At 37.5% G+C, this 25,805-nt stretch overlaps 2 protein-coding genes across 3 annotated transcripts; one reads left to right on the top strand and one right to left on the bottom strand.

Moving 5' to 3' along the window:
• Nucleotides 1-2,500: 2,500 nt before the first annotated feature.
• fam83fb (family with sequence similarity 83 member Fb) lies at nucleotides 2,501-8,590 on the top strand. The gene is made up of 4 exons (XM_079377387.1): nucleotides 2,501-3,050; nucleotides 5,351-5,515; nucleotides 5,991-6,112; nucleotides 7,210-8,590. The coding sequence occupies exons 1-4, from the start codon at nucleotides 2,586-2,588 to the stop codon at nucleotides 7,847-7,849; spliced, it is 1,392 nt and encodes a 463-aa protein (XP_079233513.1). The 5' UTR covers nucleotides 2,501-2,585; the 3' UTR covers nucleotides 7,850-8,590.
• Nucleotides 8,591-13,223: 4,633 nt separating this feature from the next.
• Nucleotides 13,224-23,997, bottom strand: LOC306844879 (cytohesin-4-like). Of its 2 annotated transcripts, XM_079377301.1 has the most exons (14): nucleotides 23,838-23,955; nucleotides 23,483-23,533; nucleotides 22,341-22,414; nucleotides 21,184-21,248; nucleotides 20,476-20,542; nucleotides 19,182-19,300; nucleotides 19,027-19,107; nucleotides 18,835-18,947; nucleotides 17,968-18,116; nucleotides 16,851-16,962; nucleotides 16,530-16,606; nucleotides 16,387-16,458; nucleotides 15,327-15,481; nucleotides 13,224-13,979 (listed from the first exon to the last, which is right to left on the bottom strand). In XM_079377301.1, the coding sequence occupies exons 1-14, from the start codon at nucleotides 23,857-23,859 to the stop codon at nucleotides 13,898-13,900; spliced, it is 1,239 nt and encodes a 412-aa protein (XP_079233427.1). In that variant the 5' UTR covers nucleotides 23,860-23,955; the 3' UTR covers nucleotides 13,224-13,897. The 2 variants fall into 2 exon arrangements, with proteins under 2 accessions (XP_079233427.1, XP_079233428.1); XM_079377302.1 differs by lacking the exon at nucleotides 23,483-23,533 and having other exon boundaries at nucleotides 23,838-23,997.
• Between the last annotated feature and the right edge of the window lie 1,808 nt (nucleotides 23,998-25,805).

Genomic DNA, 25,805 nt, shown 5'->3' with positions numbered 1-25,805 from the left:
TTTTCTTAAAAAAATGCATGTGTGAAACATTGTGTGATATACGAGGTGTAAAACACAATTTCTTTCAAATTTCTCACAGACCTCTAGGGCCAAGTGTCAAACTTCATGTCAAAAAAAGAGTTTGGCCTCCGTTGACCTTGTCTAATAGGTGCTCAAATTTGTTTGTCTGATAGCGGCCATGTTTTTCAAGATACTGTGTAGACCAATGCCCTCATAGATATTGGTGGCACCTTGGTCTCAGACACTGCATGCCAAATTTTAAGTCAATCAGACTAAAGTGTCTGTAGTTACAGCCATTTCCATGTTTTTTGTTTCCTGTTATAGTGCCACCCAGCGCTCTCTCCACCCTCAATACCACGACTGAGGTGCCCTTGAGCAAGGCACCGAACCCCCAACTGCTCCCCGGGCGCCGCAGCATAAATGCCCAGCATAAATCCAGCAGAACACGGGGATGTGGCACATTATGTAGAGGCTCCTTGATGACTTCAGGTGTGAGATGATTGTATTGGCCAGACTCTGATCACTGATTCTCTTCCTGAAGTATTCCTGCTTCTGTGGCTCATTGAAGCGTTGTACCTCTGTCTCTTGATGGACACACTCAGAGGGGACGAGATCAGCTGCTGCTGGTCTGGAGCCGGAGGTGATCCAGATGAGAGCAGAGGGAAGCAGATTCCCCACAATCAGGTTCATCAGCAGCACATCCACTGAGGCTCAGATATATTACACAGTTTCACTTTGCTCTTAAAGTCCAGAGACAGACGACACTTGTCCAGACCATCAAAGATGGTCAACGCTCTAAGAACAACGCTTTATATTCATCACTGGATATTTCTTTAGTTTCAGGAAAAAACACATGAAGAAGATCTGAAAGGCTGAGTGTGTTGTCCTTCATCAGGTTGATTTCTCTGAAAGGCAGTGGAAATATGAGCTGGACGTCCTGATTCTCTTTCCCTTCAGCCCAGTCCAGGATGAACTTCTGCACAGAGACTGTTTTTCCAATGCCAGCGACTCTCTTTGTCAGCACAGTTCTGATGGCTTTGTCTTGTCCAGGTAAAGGTGTGATTGCATTTGATGGCTGTGTCCTCTGTTGCTGCTCTCCTGGATTGTGTCTCAATCTGTCTCACCTCATGCTCATTACTGATCTCTCCACTCTCACTCTCTGTGATGTAGAGCTCTGTGTAGATCTCATTCAGGAGTGTTGGGCTTCCCTGCGTCGCTGTTCCCTCATACAGACACTCAAACTTCTTCAGCAGATTTGATCTAACCGTGTTGAGGACTTAATTCCTAAGAAATTAAAATAGCACATTAGTAGATGACTTGTAGAGGTAAATGTACAGAGCAAAATGTATTTGTTTGTTTTCTTTATTATGAGACACTGAACAAATCATAGGGTGTATGCAATGTTGTCCGTTATTAATGCTGTATTTGAGTAATGTATGATGATGCACTGCATCAAAAAAGTAAATCCCCCAGTTTACCTTACATCAGGATACGTGCTGTCTTCTGGTTGATTCATGGTCTGGTCATGTTTCTTACAGATGGGTTTTGTTACTGATCTGTGTGGCAGGATTGACCTTGAATTAAGAATCAAACACTCTGATATTGGTGACATTTTTTCTCATTACCTCAATAACAGTTGTGACTTTACTAAAAGTGCACCTGCTCAAGGTCAGAACTGTAAAAAAAAAAAAAATAGCATTTAAATAAATGTAAATAAATGTATAATTCTACTCTGTGCTCTATATCTGCTTGTTGTCATTAGATTCACTGCATTTAAAGTACTGTATAATTATGACAGTTTAATTTAAAATATCTTACTATAATCAAATCTTTTACAAAACAAATGTAATACTTGAGGTCAAGCCTTGTGTCACCACTCTTAAAATGAACTGGATGATCCAAAGATTTGTCAATCCTCATCGACACACAGCTGTGCCTACTTAATTTCTGTTTCATTCATTTTATTTATATTTTATTACAGCTCCAACTGTCTAAACCACTTACAATTAACCAGTGGTAAAAATTACTCAAATTCGCCCATATGTTCACTTAACGTGAACTAACAAATATGTGTCCCTGCAGCACAAAAGCAGTCATGAGTAACACAGGTATATCTGTAGCAATAGACAACAATACATTGTATGGATCAAAATTATACATTTCTCTTTTATGACAAAAATCATTAGGATATTAAGATCATGTTCCATGAAGATATTTTGTAAATTTCCTACCTCAAATATATATAAAAATAATTTTTGATTAGTAATATGCATTGCTAAGAACTTCATTTGGACAACTTTAAAGGTGATTTTCTCAATATTATAAATAATATCTATATTGAATATTGATATTCTCAATATTCTCAAAGTCATAGCCTATATAATATGCACGTTATCATGTTCTAGTTGTTTCTTGGATGAAGTTCATCCCTCCTGTTGGAGCCATTCATGCAGAAACAAAGTTCCCCTTCCTACGCATTTCGTGTGAACTCCACCCACCGCAGAAACACACCTGCCCGCGGGCTCGCGGAGAGCTCAGGTGAGGCATTCCGAGCGCGTGAGGTGAGCGGCAGGTAGCGGCGCGTCATGGCGGAGTCGCAGCTCTTGTGTATGGAGGACGGGCTCATACCCGCCGCGGTGCCCGAGTCCAAGCCGGAGTTCTACTACAGCGAGCAGCACCGGGCGGCCCTGGAGCTGCTGATCACCGACGGAGACGGAGCCTTCAAGACCCTCCTGAAGGACGAGAACAGCCAAGACTTCCTGTCAGCGCGGGAGATCAAGGCCATCACCAGCAGCTTCGTCAAATACAAGCCCGAGGAAGACGATGGAGGAGCGGCAGCGAGTCAGGACAAACCTGCCGACGCCGAGTCGCTGCGCTCCACGTACTGGCCGCAGATGTCGGACATCGAGGTTCCGCCGCTGGACATCGGCTGGCCCTCATCAGGGCTCTTTAAAGGGGTCAACCGGGTGTCAGTGTACACACACCCGCCTAAAGAGAACAGCCCACACATCAAGGAGGTGGCCCGCAAACTCATACACGAGTCCTGCAAGGTCAGCATGCATTCACTGTTACAGTAGCAGATTACTTACGTTTTTAAGTTACTGGTGGTAAATGGTAATAAATTAAGAAAAGGTGCCATGGTTTTATTATATTAACCTATATTACATTTATTATTTTATTATATAGCTTCATTTAACCCCTAAAATCAGTTTTGTTTGTATGAAGTAATGTATTTAGGTTGATTCAAACCAGTTAATGTTAATGTCGCCATTTTCAGTGCACTAACATAGGCTAGTAAGCTGGTAACTACACAGAAAAAATGATGCTAAATTTTGGCAATCAACTTATTTTAGCTACATTTAAAAAACAAATGTTGAAATTTAATTAGCTAAATGTGTTTATTTAAATGTATCTAAAATAAATTGATTGCAACCACTTACCTTAAAAAAACAGTAAATTAAATTAATCATTTTTTTTCGGTATGGTTACTGTGATAAATGTTTATAAGGGGATTCCTCTTCATCATCATAATGCTCAGTTTCATTTTCTCTTCTCTTGTGATCATTATCAGATCATGACACTCCTTGCATGTCAGTTATCTAAAGATGTGCCTCAGGTGGTTGCTATATAAATTAACTGGTTTATCATAGACTTTAAAACAACATTCCCTGAAATGTACCTGAAACTGGCAGCAGCTGTGGTTGCCAGAACTTTACCATAAAAATGGGAAGCAACATTTTATGCATTACAGATTAAACTTAAATTGACAGTAAAGTGTATATTTCATTAACTGAAATAAGGTTAATGTGCCCAATTAATAAAATCTGTTCTATATATTTACACTGTAAAAAAACAACAACAATGTCAAATGTACTGGTTATTATCCATTCATTTGACTGACATTCCTGTTGACCCTGGTTATCAACAGATGTAACATAAACCCCTTATCTATACAACTGATCAGAAAAAACTAATAAAGAGCAATTTCAATGTAAAAAATGTGAGCCATAACACAGGAACCTGGGAATATCAACTTGTGCTTGTTTTATATGTAAATTATTAAGCTATGTTTGTTTTCACTTAAAACTGCTTTGTAAGTGTAAAATAACATGAAATGTTTCCCTAGATCTACTAGTTTTTCAGGCCTCATCAAACACTGGAATTTGTTTTGTTGACTGTACTCTGGACCGTCCCATTCATCCACAGTTCCTGGGAAGTGTTTATATAGGAGGATCCCTCTGGCCCAATGAGGATAGACTATACAGGACCTGAGTGAGTCCCTCATGTCACAGGTCTCTCTGTTTCTCATCTCCTGCAGTGCTGGATGCTTGAAGTTCTTGTTCAGACTTGATCAGCTCCAGTTCTTGAGGAATGTCTGTAAATGATCTGGAATCACTGACTCACTGAACGGACTCGACATTTAGCAGGAAATTACACTCTTTCTGTTTCTGTTTTCCAAAACATCTGTCATGTGAAAGAAGCTGGAAGAGTGTGTAATAATGTGCTGAGCTAATCAGTGTGTCTTGAACATCATCTCACAAATCATCTTCATTGTCTGTATGCAAATCTCTTGTTTTTATATACGGGAAAATCGGTCTCCGCTCAGCAGGCAGGTCTCACCGGATTCCAGAGCCAGTTTCTGCTTCACAGCAACAGAAGGACAGAGATCACTGCTGTCTTACCAGCCTTTACAAATAAACAATAAGATGCCCTCATTTACTCCTGCTGGATTTATTGAGGCTTTACAAACAAACTAAACAAAGATGTCAGCTGGAAGATCAGAAACAGAGAGAGTGTTTGTAGAAGAGAAAGTGAAAGCTGTTTCTATGGCTGTGAATCAGCAGCTCTTTACATTTACAGTCTGAAGTATTCCTGTAATCCTGATTAACTCTGATTGTGCAGAGTAGACATGAAATATATCATATTATTAATCATTCATATGATGCTTTTGTGTGAGCCTAATCTAAGTCATTGTCAAATTTCAGTTGCATTCAGATTTTTTTTAAAATCATGTATCAACATGCATTGTGCATTATCCTCAGTGAGCTGTTCAGTGATCGACAGCAATGATTTATGAGAAGTTCTCAGAGAACAGAAACACAAACAGCACTGAAATGCTTTGACAAACACGTTTTCTTTCCTGTATTGACACATTCTCTATTGAAACAGGAAGCAAGGATGGGAAATATTGACAATCTTTTTAAAAAGGACCATCAGGCTTCAGTTCCATCAGATGAATCATGATTCATTCAGAGGCAGATGATCAATATTTTCCCCAAAGAGAAGGTTTAACTACTTCTTAACTGCTGCTGATGAGAACAAATGAACCGTCTGTCTGTGTTTTGTCCAGGTCGTGGCTATCGTGATGGACCTGCTGACCGATCTGCAGATTCTGCGGGATCTGTTTGAGGCGTCCAAGCGCGGCGTCCCCGTCTACATTGTGCTGGACGAGCAGGGAGCGCCGCACTTTCTGGACATGTGCGGCCGGCTGCAGGTCGGAGCTAGAGAGCTGAAGGTACACAACTACAACCAGAAAAACAGGCAATTTTCTTCAAATAAAATAAACATTAACTGAAATTAAAATAAACTTTAAAAAAAAAATACTTAAATTACTAAAATAACTACAACTTAACTAAAAAATCAAATAAAATTTATATAGACATAATAAATAATACTTTACAATGATCTAAAAATTACAATATCACACTATATATACTTTTGCATTTAAATGTAAGCTAATATAAGAAAATATAAAGCAATAATCTTATTGGTGATAATCATGAAATAAATGTTTGTATATGAAGGTTGAAACCTAATTATATTTTCTGTTTCAAAAACATATTTCATTGAGCTTCAGTTTACAGCATATTTTTACATATATTTCGGCACTTCTTTTCTTTTTTCTTTTTGCTGTACCCATCAGGTGAAAACCTGGAAATGTAGACGTTAGCAGTAATTTGAGCTGATGTTTAATGGTCTGTTTCTGTCAGAATGTCCGGACTCGGACCGTGAAGGGAATCGGGTTGAATCTGTCCGTGGGGAGAATCCCGGGAAACGTCAACAGCAAGTACATGCTCATCGACGGAGACAAAGTCATGTTTGGAACATACAGGTGAGCGAGAGTTTATAATCTGAACCTCTTACATGATGTTCATAGAGTAGAGCGGGGAAACACACCCCTAAAGATTGTGTTCTTGAAGTTTTCAACTTATTAAATAGATTTAATAAAAAATACATTTCTCCCAGTCTGACAAAGCAATTTGCTTTATACATTTACAGCAGAATCAGAGTACAGGCAGTTTTATCTTCAAATTCAAAAGAATATAATCAATAATTATGAATTACAAAATTATAATAGCCTATTTGAAAAATATTGTTGGCTGATGCTACCTGGCTTGCTAACTTAATTTTTAAGTATAAAGTTCAAATATTTTATTCAACCAACTAGTTAGAATACATTTGATTGAAAAACAAATGATTTATTTGTTATTTACAGTAATTAAAGGGATAGTTCACCCAAAAATGAAAATTCTGCCATCATTTACTCATCCTCAAGTAGTTCCAAACCTGTATGAATGTGTTTGTTCTGCTGAACACAAAGGAAGATATTCTGAAGTATGTGGGAAACAGAGCAGGTCTGGGGCACCATTGACTTCCATAGTGTTTTTTTCCTACTATGGCAGTCAATGGTGCCCCAAAACAGCCTGGTTACAAACTTTCTTTAGAATATCTTCCTTTGTGTTCAGCAGAACTAAGAAATTCATACAGGTTTGGAACTACTTGAGGATGAGTAAAGGATGACATAATTTTCACTTTTGGGTGAACTATCCCTTTAAGCCATGTTCATTGGGGGTGCACTATTATTTACCCCACTGACTATGTTTGAAAAAAAAATTGTCATTCTGAAAATATAATTATATTTTTATTAAATAACACATATTCCCTATCTACAGGCCCAACTGTTCTCATATCATATATAACTGTGATGTTCTACAAAACAATAAGCTTTAAAACACTTGTTTTCTTACTGCTGAAAATGAGATAATTTCCAGTGAAATCCGCTTTCTCTCAGATACATCACCAGTGTAAGCTTCATGGTGAATAAAACTTCTGCATCACTCTCGTCAACGGAGTCCATAGTTACAGTAGAAACATGTCTTGATTTATCTTGTGATTATCTCATCTATGGCTGTGTTTGTGTGTCTGCAGTTTCTCCTGGAGCTCTTATCGAATGGACAGAAACATGATCACGGTGATGTCGGGGCAGGTGGTGGATTTCTACGATAATGATTTCCGGGAACTTTACGCCAACTCTGACAAACTGGACCTCTTTAAGGAGTTTCACATCAGTAAGCCCCAAACAGGAACGCTGTCGCGGGCGGCGGTGCCCAAACGCACCACAGTGGCCACTTCTCGCTTCCAGGTCAATCTCGGAGACGCCTCACGTGGAGATCTGAAAGTGCCAGCACACAAATATCACAACCCAAAATACCTTCTAGCACTCGGACAGATCCCAGGACCTTCGGAGCCGCTGCAGGACTTCTTCAATAAGATGGAGCCGCCCGATCCGGCTGAGCAGGACCTGGAGAATCCCACAGAAGACCTGGAGAACATCACACCTGCTCCATCTCAGCCCGAGAAGAAAGAGTCCAAGAGACTCAAGAAACTGTCATTTAACACAAAGCAGAGGAAGAAAGGAAAGAAGAACCAGACGAGTGATGAGGTTGTTGAAGATAACGTGGCAAACCCTTCAGACGACGCGTCTAAAAACACACTCACCAGAGACGAGGCGCAGAACAGCCTCAAGAAGAAGAAGAGAGGATTTATGAGCTTTTTCAGAAGAAGCTGAATGAGGATTGTTTTAATCATACTCTTTTAAATGAGCCGCTGTTTTTAACTCCTGAAGACTGTTAACCCTCATGTTTACAGAACACGTGACTCCTGATGTGTTCCTGAGTGTGTTTGGGATATTCTCATCTCAGTTCATATGTTTGATAGTGATAGCCTTCTAATGATGTACAATGCTTGATGAGGAATCCTATTCAATTACATTAAAGGGGAAGTTTAGGGGTGAAACTGTGTTTGTGATATTTATCCTTCTGGAAACCTGTGGAAAAAAGGGGGGAAATGGTGCATAAAGAGCCTGGTTGCACTTTTATTTTACAGTACATGTACTTAAAGTGTACTTGCATAAGAATGTACTGTAGGGTAGACTGAGTACAGTAGAGACACTTTTTGCTTTTTCATCACTACACAAAAACTAGATGCTGAAATGAAGTGATTTTTCACATGATATTTCTTTTGCTTGTGTACTAAAATATCATAAATTGATAATAGCCATAAGTATAGTAATACTTATTACTGTACATAGCAACCTAAAGGGTGTCTCAACTATACCCACTTTGCCACCTTGTATATTTCTTAAAATGCTATGTAATCCTTTTAACATTCATGTTAGAAAATATGTCCATTAATAATAGACAGCTGAAATATCACAAATATATTTTTTAACAGAATTTGCATAGCATATGTGTAAATATGACTTTTATCCTATTATCATAACACTGTACAACTAAACATCATGTGAAGCAACAGGAGTTAATTCACTGTGTCTCAACCACTGACATGCTCGCACGCTTCTCTAGATTATGGAAAGACCTTGCATGGCACAATGTCATAAAATATGTCTATTTTTAGAGCACAGAGTAACGTTTGCAATGACATATGTTAACTTTAACAATCATAAAAGATTAATAAGCTATTCATTGTGGAAGGGACATGGCGAAATGAAAATCTCTCCTTGGAAAAAAAACTTTCGTCGATATATTCAGAGAGGAAAGACACACACATTTCAAATTTCCCACAATCAAAGAGAACACTAATACACATGTGTGGAGCAAAAATCACGGCTCAGGGCTCTTGTGTACACAAGTTATTTATTTCAACTGTACACGTCTCAGTTGTACTCAGTCTACCCTAATATAAGGTAAGTGCATGTGCTATGGTTAGGTTTAGGGGTAGGTCCAGGGTTTTTACCTAGTTATTGTAATTAGTATGTACATGTGGAACAGGACTGTACGATAAAGTGCTACCAAGAGACTAGATTTAAATTCAGAAAGGTTTATCTGTACAGTGTTTTCACATATACCCCGCTATCAGAAATTTTCATTCAAGGTTCTTTCAAGATTCAAGATTTTATTCGTCACATACACAATTATACAGAGTATAACCAGCAGTCAGGTCCGCTCCAAGGACAGTGCAATTGTATAGAATACAAATATTAAGAAAAAGAAAAGTAGAAAAGAAAAAAAGAAAAGAAAAGAAAAATAATAAAAGAAAAGATAAAAAAAGAAAAAAATATAGAAATGTGCAGGTCAGTATGTTGTTGACATAAATAGTAATATAAGAGGAATGTGCAAAATAATGTGCAAAAAAGTTGTACAGGGTATTTAAATAGCAGCAATATGAGGTAGAAACAATTATGAATAGCTTATTGATATAGTGATATTAACATGGAGTCATGAACAAAGTAATGAACAAATGTTCTTCCAGATAGAATGTTTGTTCAAAGTTATCTGTTCTTTAGTAATGTTCTCAAAATGTTATTTATGTCATTCATAGAATGTTGGTGAACAATTCATTTTGTTACATTTTTTCAAATGTTACAACTTGTTTCAGAGAACATTCCGAAATAATGTTTTCCAAACTGGGAACGTCAGCAAAACGTGATAACGTGTTTGTTAGCTGGGCACATTAGCTGTGTTCGACTTGAAGCAGAGCTGCGCAGACTGATCAGTGTATGACATCAAAGTACCGCGAGAGCGATTGGAAAGCATAAGGATCCATCTGCTCTCTTATCGCTCTCGCGGTACTTTGATGTCATACACTGATCAGTCTGCGCAGCTCTGCTTCAAGTCGAACATACCTATTGTTTCAAATCAGCTGTGCAGGATCTGCATTATATTATTCACTTCTGAAATGACAAACTGAATTTTATTTTAGGCTTTGGTTAAGTCTGTGTTTAAAACAAAACAAAAAAAACTAAAGCTGTTGTGTGATCAGTTTTTTTACTAACTTTCCCTTGGCTTCAAACACACGTGCTCTTCAAATCCCTCCTACTAACTAAATGCACATCAGCCAATCCGATGTCAGATGAGCCAAATATACAAAATGCTTGACAGGTGAAGAAACTCAAAGTCGTTTCTGATTGGCTCATGATGACGGCCCTTTATAGACGCGCTGCGCTCGCCCTCTGCTGCTGGACCTGAGCACCACACACACTTCTCTGAGCGAATACAGCAATAACAGCCCATAATCTCAAATAGGGAATAATCTCCTGAACTTCCCCAGGAGAGCACATGAAGTGCGTCATTTGAGACACGTGCCAGAAATACACTTCTGCTATTATTCAGTGAGTGACATTATTTAGCCGGATCTCTCTCTCTCTCTTTCTCTCTCTCTGTGTGTGTGTGTGTGTGTGTGTGCTGCAACAGCTTTGTCCACAGAAAGGATCAGTGGATTTACTGCAATAGCTCTGAAGAGGAAGTGACCACAGATGAGTGTTAATGTAATAAGCAACACTCCAGTGTTTTAATCAAGACCACTTAAACAGAAACCGAGACCAAGACCAGGCACTCTACAGAGCTGTTACCAATCAAATAAAATCACAAATGAAACAATAAATTCATCTTTGCACTGCATAGGTGGAACAGAAGTTGCATCCCAATTGTTACAATTACAACTGCATGAATAATGTTATGTGTATATTGTTATATATATAAAATTTTGAATATAGAAACAAAAAAATAAAATGATAGCTTTAAATATAAAACTAAATCCATCTTGAATAAAATCCTACAGCCTCATAGTCTGAGGCCTAGACAAGACTGAAACCTTCAAAAACTGGTCTTGGCTGTACAACATTATTACATTCACTAATGACAATACATCTGTCCATCAGATGAACATGTTTCCTCAGATGCTCCTCATGGACTCATGCCAATGTTCTTGAGATGATGATGGAGAAACATCTGCTTGTGTTACTGGTTAAATCAGAGGATTTTAGCATCATAAACACTACAAATACGCTATTTAAACTGCCCTGGGCCTTCACAAAACCACCAGCAGATGTCACATGCTGCTGTTCTGATGGAGGAAGTGAAAGCAATGAGGTCATTTCATGTTTCCCTTTTTAAATTTTGCTGTTGCGTGAATAAAGACCAGAGCGCAGAGCTTTCATCCTTTCGACAGATGCTAGAAGATTCTATTCCTATTTGATTCTGCAATCATCGTTAGTGACACAGATTCATCTTCCTCTAAAACTCTGAGATCATGTTTCAGAAGTTTAAAATAAGACACTCACACACACACACACACACACACTACTGTTGCAAATATTGTTGTCAGTATTATTTTTTACTGTTCCTCAAAAAAGTCTCTTCTGCTCACCAAGGCTGGATTCATTTGATCAAAAATCAAAATGTTCATGTTCAACAATGTGGGATCCATAAGTTTGCCGACTATTGCACGCATACCGAAAAGGCACCAGGTATCTATAAAACAACTATACCGTGTGCCTTTTGAAAGAAATGCAGACAGAGTGAAGCAAATGAGGACTGAGTATGTTCAGGTAAGTTCAGTTTCAAGATGGCTGTAAAAACATTCCCAAAAATTCTACATTGTACAGTAATCTCTAAATCTCTTTCCAAAATGTATTTTTAGAGGGTGATGGAGCTGGATGCTGATGACGACCATCACAAATTCATATATTTGGATGAGGCAGGTTTTAATCTGGCCAAGACCAGGAGGAGAGGTCATTTCATTGGCCAGCGGGCAACCATCCAAGTACCTGGACAACGTGGGGCTAACATTACCATGTGTGCGGCTATATCAGAAGATGGTGTGGTGGGACGCAGACCTCATACTGGACCATATAATTCAGCTCTCCTTGTCACCTTTCTTGATGAGCTCGATCAGGTTTGTAGAGCTGAAGGTGTGACCTATGTCATTGTGTGGGACAATGTCAGGTTCCATCATGCTCATGTGGTGCAAGCATGGTTTCAGGCCCATGCACAATTTACCACCCTGTATTTACCCCCATACTCCCCCTTCCTTAACCCGATTGAGGAATTGTTCTCCGCATGGAGATGGAAGGTTCATGATAGACACCCTCATGAACAAGTCACTCTTCTCCAGGCCATGGATGACGCCTGCAATGACATCACAGCAGACCAGTGTCAGGCCTGGATTGGCCGTGCCCGAAGGTTTTTTCCAAGATGTTTGGCTAATGAAAACATCCATTGTGATGTAGATGAGAACCTGTGGCCAAATCCACAACACAGAGTTGATGAATGTAGAAGTACAGTAATCATGTAAAATGAAATTTTCTATTTCATAGCTAATTACTGTATTTTTGCTTTGATTCAAATAAACCTATGTTGTGATTGTACTGTAGTGTTTTGCATCAATATATTACAAACTTTGTTCAACGATTCCACTGTGTCTGTAGTATTCTCTCATCCTCCTGCAGTACTTTTACAGAGATGTATTTACTGTACATGTAGTACCATAATGAAACCTGTATCACCTATTCTGTTCTACAATATTTAATGATTGTACGAACAATGACACAGTGGAACTATCGGTTGCTTGTGTGTGGGTGATCTATAGTTATGTTTCAATGGTATTTCACAGTAAATTTGTTTTTTGACCCAATGATTGTGCAAGATTTCTTTAAAGATATGAATGCACAATGCAATGTTTTGAACATTAGACAGCCTGTGTTACAAGTGATAACCGTTTTGAGTCTAGAGATGTGAAAAATGACATCAATCTTCTGAAAAGAGTAGCAAAGTGATTGTAAAAAACTGTACATTTTTAAGGATTCACAGATGAATAGAAGTTTAAAAGATTGACATTTATTTGAAATAAAAATCTACTGTAACATTATAAATGTCTTTACTGTAACGTTTGATCCATTTAATGCGTCCTTGATGAGTAATAGTGTTCATTCATTTTTCTTTAAGCGCGTGTGTGTGTGTGTGTGTGTGTGTGTGTGTGTGTGTGTGTGTGTGTGTGTGTGTGTGTGTGTGTGTGCTGAGAGTGAGACGCTGAGCTTCTTCTCAGTCAAGACGTCTTGTTTTGTAATGAGTCCTGATGGCACTAATGTGTGTTTCTACTCAAACTAGAGACAGTTCATTAACAACAATCATCACAGGACATTTAGTCTCAAATAACTTTAATTAAATAATCTATTGTACAATTCATCACATATAATCTTTAACACTGTGTGATCTATAATATTTACAAAAGTATTTTACATAGAAAAACATTTGCTACAAAGAAATCAAAGTCACTGTGTTTGTCCTGAATGTGTGTTCGCTTGCTGTAATGGATTCAGTCGAATGTTAAACATGAACACAATCTCAGTGTCTCTTCATGAAGTCAAATGAACATTCGCTTCCAAAAATGACACCAGTAATCTCAGAGTTTCAGAAAACATCCCAATCATGTTTCAGCAAACGATGTCTTGCTGGATGAGAACTAGTGACTCATTTGGCCCTACAGTATTTTTACATTTCCTGATGAATTTCAGGAGCAACATCTGAGACCAAGTTTATACTTCTTACATTTCCTGAGCTAGAGAGAGAAACCTCTGAGAAATCACGTTAAAATCAACAGGCAAGATCTCAACAATGTCTCAAATGATCTCAATATGAACTCAACATATATACTCAATACTCAATAGGTTTATACTCAAAACTATTGACTCATTTGAATCTGTATGAAAGGACTTTCAGGAGAAACGTCTGAGACAGAGCTGATCTCCTGAGCTTAAATAAATAAGCAGTGCTCTCTTATAGTTCTGTCCGTTTGTTGTTGTAGTTCAGTCATTTCATCATTTCTCTGCCACTTTGTTGATGACTTTCTTTTTGCGGGTGGACACTAGATCATAGAAGGGGTCTTTAGTGATGCTGGCCCTGTGGAGACACGACATACGTGTGTTCAGACGAGTCAGTGTTCCAACGAATCACATGTGTTCAGACGAGTCACATATGTTCAAACGAGTCACATGTTTTCAGATGAGTCATATGTGTTCAGATGAGTCGAGTGTGTTCAGACGAGTCACGTGTGTTCAAACGAGTCATATGTGTTTAGATGAGTCGAGTGTGTTCAGACGAGTCACGTGTGTTCAAACGAGTCATATGTGTTCAGATGAGTCGAGTGTGTTCAGACGAGTCACATGTGTTCACACAAGTCATATGTGTTCAGATGAGTCGAGTATGTTCAGACGAGTCACGTGTGTTCAATTGAGTCATATGTGTTCAAACAAGTCATATGTGTTCAAATGAGTCGAGTGTGTTCAGACGAGTCATATGTGTTCAGATGAGTCGAGTGTGTTCAGACGAGTCACATGTGTTCACAGAAGTCATATGTGTTCAGATGAGTCGAGAATGATTACATTTGCATTTAGTCATTTGGCAGAGACTTTTATCCAAAGCGACTTACAATTGGGGAATACAAAAAGCGATTAATCTTGAAGAGGCAATCAGACAGAGGAAGTGCTCGTAACACCAAGTCTCAGTCATTGTTCAAATAAGTACAAGCTAGTAAGGGAGGGAGAGAAGGACAGAGAGAAAGATAAAGGTTTTTTTTTTTTTAGTTTAGGATGAAGTCAAGTAGTGCCGAAAGAGATGAGTTTTCAGTTGTTGCATGAAGATTGACAGGGATCCAGCATTCCGGATAGGGGTGGGAAGATTATTCCACCAGCCAGGAATGGTGAACGAGAATGTTCTGGAGAGTGATTTTGAGCCTCTCTGTGATGGTACCACAAGGCGTCGCTCACTAGCAGATCTCAGACTTCTGGAGGGGATGTAGATTCGTAATAGTGAGTGGAAGTAGGAGGGTGCTGAGCCTGTGGTAGTTCTGTACGCAAGCATCAGTGACTTGAACTGGATGTGAGCTGCCACTGGTAGCCAGTGCAAGGAGATGAAGAGAGGTGTAACATGCTCTTTTGGGCTCGTTGAAGATCAGTCGTGCCGCTGCATTCTGAATCATTTGTAGAGGTTTGATTGTGTTTGATGTTCAGACGAGTCACATGTGTTCAAACGAGTCATATGTGTTCGGATGAGTCGAGTGTGTTCAGACGAGTCACGTGTGTTCAAACGAGTCATATGTGTTCGGATGAATCGAGTGTGTTCAGACGAGTCACGTGTGTTCAAACGAGTCATATGTGTTCAGATGAGTCGAGTGTGTTCAGACGAGTCACATGTGTTCACACAAGTCATATGTGTTCAGATGAGTCGAGTGTCAGCGTGTGTTCATACCTGATGGATTCGATCCAGTCGTCTCTCTCCTCGGCTGAAGCGGCACAGATGGTGTACGCCTGATGTTTCCCTTCCACCACACGTCCATCCGTCTCTGTCTTACACGCCTTGATCTTCTGACCCCGGCTGTTGGGGTTATACAGCTCCAAACAATACTACACACAGGTCAAAGGTCACAGGTTAACCTTCACTAATAAAACCTCTCACTGACCAAATCAAAGAAACACAGGCTGTGTTCAAACCCTCATGAGCCGCATCACTCCCCAATACAGGCTGATGTTTGTATGTTTCTCAACTAAAACACACACTACTAACTCAGATAGTCAACTTTTCATTAGACTGAACTATTTTATCAGGATTTTTGTTTTAGTACTGAGACTGTGATAGATGATAATGTTCATTTCTAGGCCTATATCATGTTGTATTTCAGGTCACTTTTTTCATGCTACATAAATATATTCCACACTAAAAAATGTTTTGTGTACTCACTTTTCATGAGGTTTATATTTATTTATTGCAACATGTATTCAGTGATTTCTTCATTGTATTTCATTTAATATTTCATGAGAATATGTTATGAGAATTAACATATCTTAAATGTTTATTTATTTAATTTAGTCTGTTAAATCACTCTATACTGTATGTATTATATTTATAATCCAAACTTAATTTTTGATTAGTAATATGCATTGCTAAGAACTTCATTTGAACAACTTTAAAGGAGATTTTCTCAATATTTAGATTTTTTTGCTCCCTCAGATTCCAGATTTTCTAATAGTTGTATCTCAGCCAAATATTGTCCGATCATAACAAACCATACATCAATGGAAAGATCATTTATTCTGGTTTCAGATGATGTTTTGTGTTCCAGGGTCACATATTGTAAAGTGTTTCTAATATTTCTTCTCTAGTTTTAGTCTTATTGAATATATTAATTCTGTGATTATCCTTCTGCTTTAGGAGCTGGCCAAACTGCAGTGCAATGTTTCTGTCCAGCTGTCCGGACAGCTTTCTCATTGCCATTCACGAGGTTGTAAGCCAGTCTGTGTGAAGTTCTCACCGGTTTGCGTTGAAACATGACTTCCTTCACACACAGATTCTCCAGAGGAATGATGCCACGCGGCTCTTTGTCCTGAACACAAACACATGATCACTCCTGATCTACACACCTTCATGCATTCAGAGAGACTCCACGGTTCTTACCGTGGTAAATTCAAAATAGTACAGGCAGTTATCGGTCAGGATAAACCAGCGTCTCTTCCACGTCTTCACACGGCCGCCTGCCGACAGATAATATATAACACTGTCAGATGATCATATTCTTACAGTCTGAGCATGTCAATTAGTGTGACAGTATTCAACTTAACAGATTTACTGTCAATATAATAAAATCAGCTCTTGATTTTATAGACTTGACTGTTCATGTTCAACAGTGAAGATCAAAATCTGTTTGTTTTCAGCAGTCAGTAGTGAATTCTATTATTCTTTATAATATCTAATGTTCTCTTCTGAGCTCGGTTTTACCCAGTTTGAGCAGCCAGCCCTCTCGGTCCGGGTTGAAGAAGGTGTGTGTCAGATCGTTCCCATCATCCTCTGGGATTTTGAAGGGTTCGTTGTGTATGCTGTTGTACAGATTCTGTTGATGCAAAAAACAAAACCACACATTTTCTCCAAAACACATCAAAACCACAACCTTTCTGTTAGTTCTGCTTATTCATGTAAATATACGCCACCGCTGACGAATAAACAACACCAGGGTGACATTTGTGCCCATTCTCACAAGATGTCATCTCGACATGTAGCTTCAGTGTGGCAATTGTTTTTTTTTTACCTTTATAAGGACAAATTTTCTAACGTTATTAAATGTATGCATCATCTTTCATGGAGATTCATATATTTATTCAATAAATGCAATCTGAATAGTAAGACACTATAGGACTGATACCAATCAAATACCAATCAAAATGCACTGGCAAGAAACTGCATTTAAAGCAGGATTTAGATGCATTTACGTAGAATGCTTAATGCAGCTCAGACATGCAATAAATGCATTTACACTGCAGTTACAATTGCAAAAGTAATAGAAGATTAATGTGTTAAATATAAAATATACTTCAAATAGAACTCTGAAATATGAACTAAACCCAATAGTAGGTTGCAACAAATCATTACTTCACTCATTCGACTGATTCATTTCAAATGAATGGAGTGACTTGCTGATTTCAGAACCGTGTACAAATATTACTATTTAGGCCACAGAAAGATATCCTAAAAATAGTAAATTAGTCGAATTCAGCAGCTGCTTTCATGAATGTCTCATGAATCATTGACTCACTTTGAAATTAGTTTAAAAACACTTAATCATTCAGGAATGAAACATTACTGAGTTGATCAGAGATGCAATGATTGGAGAAATACAGCAAAACGGTCCAGACAATACTGTATCTAAAAGTTACATTACTTAATACAAACTTGAATATAGCATTAACATTTATTTAATTATTTATTATTATATCATTGTATAAAGTATAACATTGAGACAAACGAGCATCTGGCTCAAGCCTGGTCTGGTATTTCTGAACTGGTCTAGCACTAGCAGCATCATGTGACCAGCGAGGGCCGATTGTGATTGGCTGCTCACCGTCAGAAGGTCGTTAGGCAGATCTTGGCCATTGTTGATCCCGCGGTTCATGCTGATGAATCTCTCGAGCGTAGTCTTGTCCTTCACGTTGGGATTGTGCAGACTCGTGTTCAACATGATGATGGCAAACGACAGGATATAACACGTGTCTAACGATCACAATCACACACAACAAACGCTTTCAACACCTTCAGCTCAGACTGATCAGCAAACTCAATGATATTTGACCATTATGAGTATCTGCTTGATTAATTCATTGATTTGCCAATACATAAACAGTTTTTTTATTATTATGAGTTAATTTAATGTCAAATGATTTGTCATTCATTCAAAAAATAGTCAGGCCAACATTTGAATTGCATAAAAATATATATATATATATATTACATAGTATTAACATAAACTAATCAACTTAATGTGATGCATACTGTATTTGTCAATATATTTGTCATTTTATTAAATATTTGCATTCATTAGATTTTATTTACATAACTATATATTCAGTGCATTTATTAAAATCGCTTAGAAGCAGAATAACCCATATGGCCAAAAAATATATGCTATAAAATGTATTTTAAGTATATGCCAAATATAACAAATTTTAACAAATATATTTTTGTATATTTTGAAATATATTTAGAATATATTTGAAAATCCTTTTTTTTTTTTGCTATATGGGAAATCTGTTAATGTGTGATTGACAAATATGCATGATTTTAAACTTATTTGTTTGTGTTCAAACTATGTAAATGCATGGAAATTTTAAATGCAATTCAAATACATAAATCTTAAATGTAGACCTGAATATTTTTTGAGTGTATTAAGTGTTTCTCAGTCATTAGATATTAAGGCGTGAGTGAGTTTGACCTGTGGACTGGAAGACGTTGGCGTTGCAGTTACAGTAGCGTGTGGCGAAGGCCTCCATCATGCGGTCGATCTTCTGAGCTTCACCCGGCAGACGGAAACTCCACAAGAACTGGCTGCAGAAAGAAGAAGATGAACAGAAATGAGACGAGTTCAGCTGCTCGTCGGTGGATGAAGAAGAGCTCGTGTCCTCACCGTAACGCCTGGACCAGGTTCAGATCTGAAAACTCGTGCAGCTCCACGAACGCTTTGAGGATCTGCAGGTGCATGTCTTCCCTGAAACAGCAGACAGCATCAGATCCACATTCACACACACAAACACATCTGATGGTTAATACTTCATAAGTCACCTCTCTCCCAGGAAGTCTCCGATGGCGGTCTTATTCAGTCCTTCCTCTTTATACAGAAACTCAGCCACTCGCTCTGGTTTCCAATCCAGAAGCTCATTATCCACCAGATACTTGATTCCCTGAAACACAGAGCCGTTTGAGCCGTTCAGTGACTGTCACAGACCCAGCCAGATAAACAACGAAGAGAGGCTCGTGTGAGTTTATCAGCTCCATCCACACCAGTTCCTCCACAGTTCAACATCTGTTTTTAGAGATTTTCCTTCAAACCCACACTTCCCTTTTCAGCAGAATGACTAAAGAAAGACCAAAACCCTCGACACAAAATCAGAATCATTACTCTGGTTGAGCGTTACTTACATATTATATCATTATTATATTATATTATATTAAAAAAGTTAAGAAATTAATACTTTTACTCATCAAGGACGCATTAAATTGATCATAAGTGCATCATTAAGACATTTTTAAATGTTACAAAAGATTTATATTTCAAATAAATGCTGTTCTTTTGAACTTTTTATTCATCTGTGAATCCTGAAAAATAAAATATATCGCAGTCTCCACAAAAATATATAATGTGTTCAACATTGATAATAATCAGAAATGTTTGTTGAGCAGTAAATCAGTATATTATTATGATTTCTGAAGATCATGTGACACTGAAGACTGGAGTAATGATGCTGAAAATACAGCTGCAGATCACAGAAATACATTACAGTTTAACACATATTCACATAGAAAACAGCTGTTTTAAATTGTATTAATATTTCACAGTTTTACAGTTTTTTTGCTGTTTGGATCAAACAAATGCAGGCTTGGTGAGCAGAAGAGACTAGTCGACCCCAAAGCTTTGAGCACCAGTGTACATGTGTGTTGTCTGTAGTTTAGTTAGGTTTGTTAAGTGTGTTTGTGGTGTAACATTCTTGTTTCTTAACCTCACAGAGATCAAACATTGACATGTCTCTCTCTCTCTCTGTTGTCTCTTCTCGGCTCATCGGGTCTGCAGCAGCTCATGCTGGTCTCGCTCTTTAATGTGCAGCAGCAAAACCACAATGATTCAGAACGAGAACAACCTAAAGTATTTCAGGTGTTGACCTGAAGGTGTTCTGATCCTCCACGTCACTCTGTCTGTCGCTCTCTCATTCACACACACACACACACACACACACACACACACAGGCTGAATGTCTCAGTCGTGTCTCTATGTCTCAGATCTAAGGTTTATGGTAAAGTAAGACGAATGTGTTCCACTCATCATCTCACGCTGGAAACATCATCATCCTCCAGATCTCACCTTTTTAGGATCCATGTTGAACTTCTTCTTGCCGCTACAGAAGCGTTTCTCTCTCTCCAGCGTCTTACTGCGAAAAAGTCACACAAAAACAACTTCTCAACCAGAACATCTAACGGACGTTTCTGAAAAAACTGAAATATAGCTGAAATAATGCATAAATATTAGATGAAAAACTAAACTAAAAATTGAAATGTTACCATGACTGCTAACTGAAATAAAGAAAAATACTAACTGGAAATAAATCAAAACTAAAGCTGAACTAAACTTTTAACATTATTCATTTTAACTTTATTCATTAAAAAATGAAATAAAAACATAAATAAACATACCTAGTAATATTTAAAAAAACAAAACAACAACAGTAAAATAAAACAAAAAACAACAAAGTTTACAATAAAAATTTAACAAAAAACTATAATATTGTAATATTGTAAGCATGTAACAAAATAAGTAATTATGTAACTGAAATAAAAATTGAAAATATAAAAATAAAGCTATAGTAGTAGATAAATGATAGTAAAATAGCACAGGTTAAGTCAGGAGCTGTAAGTGATGAGGAGGTGTTGTGTTAGTTAGTGAATGATGTTAACTGTGTTTCTCTACACCTCTGCTTACTCTGCATCTGAATTCAGGCTCCAGATGTTTGTGGTGAAGCGTATCTTCTCTGATCATGAGACACACACGCTCAGCATTCATTCATTCACTCACCTGTCTTCTGCTGATTTGAAACCCTGGATATCTGCCATGACGTTTTCAATCTGGTTCTTTAGTTTCTGTAAGAAAAAAAAACATTTTAAAGATTCAGAGCTGATGATCAGCTCAAACATCGTTGTGTGAAGGTTTGTAAAGCTCATTTCATGTCTCGCAGACACAAATAATTCACCATGATTGTCTATTATACACTTAGCAATAATTGTGACTGCAAACAAGCTTTGATGATCCGTACATCATCACAACACATTTAGGTCATAAACACGTTCTGGAAACATTGTTTGAATGTTTCTAAAATATTGAAATGTCCAGTGTTTCTGTTATGATTAGAAAGTTATTTAAAGTTACAGAAAGTACTTTTAGTTACGTTCTGTCTTTAGCCTTTGAGAGGTTGGGCTAGTATTCAGTGAGTTTTGTTTTTATGTGTTTTATGTGTTTAAAGTGCTCTATAAATAAAGTGAATGAATGAATAAAGGTTACTCAAATGTTTCTTACAACATTCTACTAACTTTATTTTCACCCAAAATGTAACATTATTTGAACATTTATTTTTAATATTCTAATCCCTGGTTTCACAGACAAGGCTTAAGCCTAGTCCCAGACTAAAGTGTAAATCTGAGCTGTTTTAACTGAAGGAAACTTGCTCCGACTGATTTTTAAATATATCAGTGCCTTTGTTTTGTCTGAAGATGAACACCAGTAATGTTTTTTCTAAGGCATGTTAATAAAAATTACTTACATTTCCTAATTGAACAAGGGCCTAATCCTGGTTTAGTCTAAACCCTGTCTGTGAAACCGGGCCTAAGAATGCTAAAATAACATTATCTAAAGGTTACAAAAGCATTCATAGAGCAATAGTACAAATAACATCAGAGAATGTTGCTCAAAGAACATTTCCTCTTAACGTTATGAGAACGTGTATATATAATATTAATATATTGAACGTTCCATAAACATTATGAACATTTTGTCCTAACATTTATATAACTTCTGAAAAAAGTTTTGAGAATATTCCCTGTTAGCTGGGAAAGTCCAATATGACACTTAAATGAGTGTTTTAGGCTATTTTGTGTTTGGTTCATATCTTCTGGCGTATCAAGTATGAATGTTCTCCTCAGATGTGACGTGATGTGAAGAAGCTGATGTTCATTTACCTCAATGTCCTCCAGCAGGATCTGCTTGTGCATCTTCAGCCCCTCGATCTCCATCTGCTCCTCCGCCGTCAAATCTGAGAAACCAAACCAGTGAACATTTGATCAAACATCAGTCTGTCTCTGCTCTATATAAACATACCGCAGCGAGTTTCTACTCAACACGACAACATCAAAACAAACCCTGAAACATGTTATTGAGGAGATCAGAGTCGTCTGAAATCACGTTCCTGAAGCCTACAGTGAAGCTGGAGACTGGAACAATGAGCTGCACACTTCACGAGCAACGAGTCCTGTTCTGCTTTATGAAACAGGAAATCTGTTGTCATGGGGGCCGATGGCTCTGTGAGGGGCCTCTGAACACACATGCATGTGTGTGTGTGTGTGTGTGTGTGTGTGCATGTTTATGTGGTTTATGAGGACACAAATGTGTATAATGACATGGGTATGACAGAGGTATTACAATATGAAGGTGGTATATGAGGACACTGCCTATGTCCCCGTAATTCAAAAGGCTTAAAAAACATACTAAATGGTGTTTTTTTGAAAATCTAAAAATGCACAAAGTCTCCTGTGAGGGCTAAGTTTAGGTGTAGGGTTGGTGTAGGGCAATAGCACATACAGTTTGTTCAGTATAAAAACCATTACGCCTATGGAGAGTCCCCACAAACCACAAAAACCAACATGTGTGTGTGTGTGTGTGTGTGTGTGTGTGTGTGTGTGTGTGAGTCTGTGTGTGTGTGTGTGTGCGTGTGTGTTTCACTTCAGATTTGAGCATCCAAACACACCACAGCGATCAGAGGACAGAAACAAGAGCTGATCTACCATCAATCATAGCAGCAGATATGAAATAAAGAAGTATTTGGCACCGGATCATCTGATGAGTGTATGTCAGATAATATTTCAGCGGTGTTACGGGAGTGGAAGTGATCCTACAGATATACATTTCTGTATAAAATCCATCAGCACAGACATCAAACTTCACTTCAACAGAACTCAAAAAGACATTTGCATTATTTAAAAAAATAATAATTGATATAAAAATAGAGATAAGATTTAATTGTGTTTTTAATTGTGTTTTTATATTGTGTTTTTGCTGCTTTGTACATTGCCTATTTGCTTAATTGTTGTTATTCTTTTATTACCTGTGTCCTGTCCTGTTGCTGTCTCTCTGTCACACTGTGGAGCTTCTGTCCCTAAAACAAATTCCTCGTATGTGTAAACACACCTGAACAATAAAGCTCATTCTGATTCTGATTCTTTTAGCACTTTACAGTTACATTAAAGAATAATCTGTAGTTAAATTTACTTTAATCATCTATAACCTGCATTAAATCTGTCCTTCTGCTTGCTGGTGTTTTGATATAAAGTGCAGATCAATAAAACATTACCAATAAACAATAAATCAAACGTTAATGGAAATACAGACACTGATAGAAGACAGAGAGGTGTCTGTCAGTAATAAGAGTTTAGCTTAGTTAAAGTTAAATGCTGTCTTACCTGAGTGACAGCTCTCGGTCATGGTGACTTTATGTATATGTGCAGTATATATAATGCTGATCTGCTGTGAGTTTGGACTCAAGCGTTCTTCATGTCTGTTGTAGATGGTGTGAGTTCCTCTATCAGCCGCTGCCCTGCCCTGCAAACACTGTTTCACACCAGAAGTGAAGCATTTCCGCAGGAGGACCTCACACTCACACACACACAAACACAAGATGAAAGATGATGAGGGGACTTCAGCTGATCTGATGATGCCCTCTGCTGGTGATGGACACACTGAAAACACAAAACACCTTACACACTGATGACTGACCAATAACAGAATGATTGATGAACCTCATAAAAAAACTTCAGATTCTTTAGAAAATCATCTGTCAAACGCATTTAACATTTATCAACTTTTTGAAGTAGTTGCATATGAGTCCCTCAGTTGTCCTCAGTGTGAAAAGACTATCTCAAAATCCAGCAGTTATTGTTGGAAAGGGTTCAAATACCCAAAAGATGCAGGAAAACCAAATAATTTGTGGGACCTGGAGGATTTTTCTGAAGAACAGCAGGCAAGGGACTCATGAACAACTATCACTAAACAACAAAACACAGCTGTGGATCACACAGCAACAACACAGCTTAATAATCAAGGGAGTGTAAACTTTTGAACAGGGTCATTTTTATAAATTCAACTATTACTTTCTCTTGTGGTCTTCTATGTGAAATATCTTATTCAGGTCAGTGCTAAATAAAAAATGACATGCATTTTGTATGATCCCTCTTATTTTGGTAAAACGATTAACTTTTTGCAGATACTGCAAAGTGTATGTAAAATTTTGACCACAACTGTATGTGTATGAAGGTGTATATGTGGTTTTTTATCTCTCTCTGATAGTCAATTCCAGTTTATCTTTATCATTTAGTTTTTATTTTTTCTGTTTTATTTTAGCCTTTTTTATATTAAAAAATAATAAATAAACAATAAAAAATAATAAGAAAAAGAAAATCATCTGTGTTCTGGGTCATTCCTACAGTTTGGTGGACTATTGACTGAGCAGATAAGGTGAAAAAAAATTAAAATGCAGTGCTTTTTCAGTCTATAAAAGGTATAAAATGTGTGTTGTTAGTATTGTTAGTATCCAACAGACTGTATCAAACTATATCAATAACCCAATAATCCTGAGCAAACAGGGCGGACGTTTAACCCACCGAAGCCCATTACTGCCTAGAAGATGTAGAAATTTAACAGATATATGACATTTTCATTTCCATTATAAACTGACTCAACAGGGTGCACATATTGAGTTTTACACTAATAGATAAGATTTCTAAAAATGAGGAAAAGAAAGAAAAGTTCATGACTAATACTTCATTTATTCTTGGATACACTTTCCCTCCAAGGAAATGATGTCACTTCTAGCAGGTCATGTGATTTATGGCACACACTTAAAATTTTGAAGGACAAGTAGCACCAATGTAGCAGGGTGGACATAAACTCATTTAATTGTTTACACGTTACAAAAATATGCATCACAATAAATCGTATTTTATGTTGAACAGAATAAGTACATGTATACTAGCACTCAAAATTGATCATTTAAAAAATATATGTAACCTTTATTTCAAAGTGAAGCGGATAAAACATGACTGGGAATTTATCTGTGAAATGTGATTTTTTTTGTTTGTTTGTTTTTGTTTTTTAGTTTTTTTATGGGGTTGGTTGCTTTTTCTGTGTAGGTGCAAAGAAGCTTTGAAGATGTGCATGTTTTAATGTTTTTAAGATTTTTATTTTTATTGTTGAACTAAAGATTTCAGCTGCAAAGAAAAACTCCAGAATCACCAGTGGCTTGAACCATTGGAAAAATCAGACTGCCTGGCGAGTGAGTGCATGTTCATAACTGACGCTCTTTGTGGTAGAAACATCAATATTTCAATATCTCAAAGCAAGCAGTTTCTGTGAAATGCATAAGATGCTTTAAA

Source organism: Barbus barbus, assembly GCF_936440315.1.
Source record: "Barbus barbus genome assembly, chromosome: 25".
NCBI lineage: Eukaryota > Metazoa > Chordata > Actinopteri > Cypriniformes > Cyprinidae > Barbus > Barbus barbus.
The sequence above is the reverse complement of the archived record's forward strand: the minus strand, read 5'-3'. Positions and strand labels throughout refer to the sequence as shown.